This window comes from Phalaenopsis equestris, unplaced genomic scaffold (assembly GCF_001263595.1).
Source record: "Phalaenopsis equestris unplaced genomic scaffold, ASM126359v1 Scaffold219869, whole genome shotgun sequence".
Classification (NCBI taxonomy): Eukaryota; Viridiplantae; Streptophyta; class Magnoliopsida; order Asparagales; family Orchidaceae; genus Phalaenopsis; species Phalaenopsis equestris.
Window position 1 is genome coordinate 1 of NW_018238195.1, and position 2,381 is coordinate 2,381.

Consider the following 2,381-nt stretch of genomic DNA (forward strand, 5'->3'; position numbering starts at 1 on the left):
ATATTAAACAAAACAATTACATCTTAAATTGCAACAGCTTTATTTTTTTGAATTGGTGAATTTATTTTAATAATTTTTTTATAAAATGACATAGGTGGTATTGTACATATTCACCAAACTATAGAGAGAACTCAAATTTGATCCCCAACATGCATCTCTTACACGTTTTGGGGTCTGTTTGGCGCAGCTGCTGATTATTTATAATCTGCTGATAAGCAGATTATTCTGATAATCTGATAATCTGCAGATTATCAGAATAATCTAGCTTGCTGTTTAAGGCAGCTTATTTAGATTAGTTTATTGGTGGTTAAATGACATTGCTGCCCGTCTGATAAAACTGTTTGGGGCAGCTTATTCAGAATAGCTTATTAGTAGTACATAAGCATATAGTGCAGAAACATACAATCATCACAAATTAGTTCCAAAAGATGACATATAGTTCTCACACTCTTGTAAGTACCAGAAGAAATAAAAAAAGATAAAGACAAGTACAACTACAATGAGAAATATTAAAATATTTAATTTCAAACTCCGGCTACGCATGTTCTCATCTGCACTATCAACCTGGGAAAACATCGGATTCTCATAACTGCTGGCAGTGTAATATGTGGGGCTATCAGCCCACAGGAAGAAACTGCAAAGACCTGAAACACCCTTGGCACAACCGTAGGACTGCCTCTCGAAGCTATGAGACTGACGTGACGTGAGCAACGAAGACGGTAGTCCACAATAACACAAAATACATTTGTCTATAACTGATATCCTAGAGACATGTTTGTATAACTGCGACAAAAATAAAAAAACGAATGTCAGAACTTATCCCAAAAAAATAAAATACACATAAAAATTGATCTACATATATACGAAGAAAAGAAAGACTTGTTGGATTATCTGTCATATATAGCATCTGCTATAGAATCCCTCAGAGCAATCATCTCGGCTGCACCCTCACTGTCCTGAGTTTCATATTCAGTAGACCCGATCTCATTATCAGCTAGAGATCCTGAAGGTTTTAGGGAGTCAATAATTGGATCATCATCAGCAATATCGAAGTCCGTATCTGAATGAGAGGGATGTCCTCGGATGAAGTTGTGAAGTGACATAGTGGCCACCACAATATGCACCTATTTGTTAAATGAATACAAGGGCATATCACATAGGATAACCCATTTCTTCTTCCACACTCCAAATGTTCATTCAATAACCCCCTGTAAAGAGGAGTGTTGTTCGTTAAACATTTATTTTTTGCCACGAATGGTGCCACTTACTCGCTCAAAATCAGGAATATGATATCTGGTGTCTGGATAGGGCTTCAGGTAGCCCCTTAGCATCGGATACCCAACATCTACCAAATAATACTTTCCTGTTATGAAAGACTATATTAATTAAAAATAATTAATGTAATTAACAAGATGTTTAATTAAGATGAACAAACCTGGAGATGGGTGAGGGAAACACTGTGTTCGATTCCTAGTTGCATAAGAAAAAAGACTATTGTCATGTGCACTTCCTTCTCACCCCGTCATTACAAATGTGAATCACATGTTGAAGTCACACACTGTCATCACATTTTGGGTAGTTTTACCACTCCGACCAATATACGCGATTCTTTCATGACTTGGTAGTCGGGCATTCACATGAGTACCATCGATTGCTCCAATGCAGTTCTGTAACTCATAGTTAGCAATTCTACAGGTATTGAAGTAAAAGTAACAAACTAATCAAACTTACTTTGAAATACGACATGTAACGAGGATTATTAGCAATTTGTTCAGGAATAGTTGTGAACGATGGATCGGATTGCTTAATGTTTTGTGTTGTTAAGCTCACAAGTGCTTGCATATCTTTGTAGAAGTATCGACTAATTATTTCCGAGGAATGTTGAAATCGCTTCATAGCTCCTCTAACTCATTAATTATGTGATAGAATATATAATATTATAGCCAAGACCTCTCTCGTGGACGTTCTAGAAGAACCTTGAAGGTCGTGGTTACAACATAAGTCATGTAGAAGATCCATAAAAATGGGTGCACTCATTCAAAAAATGCTATTGAACCTTATTGGATGTCCAACAAGCATCTCGCCCACCCATTTGTCCCCAACATATGAGGACATCATGTGTGGTATCCGTCTCGTGTTGGAGCAGTAATATACCAACAATAATATCGCTATTGCCATTCCATGTATAGGATTGTTCTAACGCATTCCAACAATGCCAAAATCACCCGCCCAAAAGGAACATCTCTGGATTATATGCAATTCAAAAACTTGCCATAATAAAGAAAATTTCACCGCATTCCAACAATGACAAAATAAAGATCAGACAAACAACGTTTGACTTATCCTTCATATGACAACATTCAACAATGCCAAATAAAGAT

The 2,381-nt window shown here is 36.6% G+C and overlaps 1 protein-coding gene across 1 annotated transcript; it reads right to left on the minus strand.

Annotated features, from left to right (window-relative positions):
* Nucleotides 1-887: 887 nt before the first annotated feature.
* LOC110037471 lies at nt 888-1,896 on the minus strand. Its single transcript, XM_020742127.1, has 5 exons — nt 1,732-1,896; nt 1,586-1,667; nt 1,436-1,470; nt 1,269-1,376; nt 888-1,124 (listed from the first exon to the last, which is right to left on the minus strand). The coding sequence occupies exons 1-5, from the start codon at nt 1,894-1,896 to the stop codon at nt 888-890; spliced, it is 627 nt and encodes a 208-aa protein (XP_020597786.1).
* Between the last annotated feature and the right edge of the window lie 485 nt (nt 1,897-2,381).

Excerpts from the sequence above, each read along its gene's own strand:
- LOC110037471 (XM_020742127.1), bottom strand. The coding sequence starts at position 1,896 with ATGAAGCGATTTCAACATTCCTCGGAAATAATTAGTCGATACTTCTAC. Across the intron at positions 1,377-1,435 it reads TTTCCCTCACCCATCTCCAG|TCTTTCATAACAGGAAAGTA; the intron begins GTTTGTTCATCT and ends TAATTAATATAG. Across the intron at positions 1,125-1,268 it reads ATATTCCTGATTTTGAGCGA|GTGCATATTGTGGTGGCCAC; the intron begins GTAAGTGGCACC and ends TTTAACAAATAG.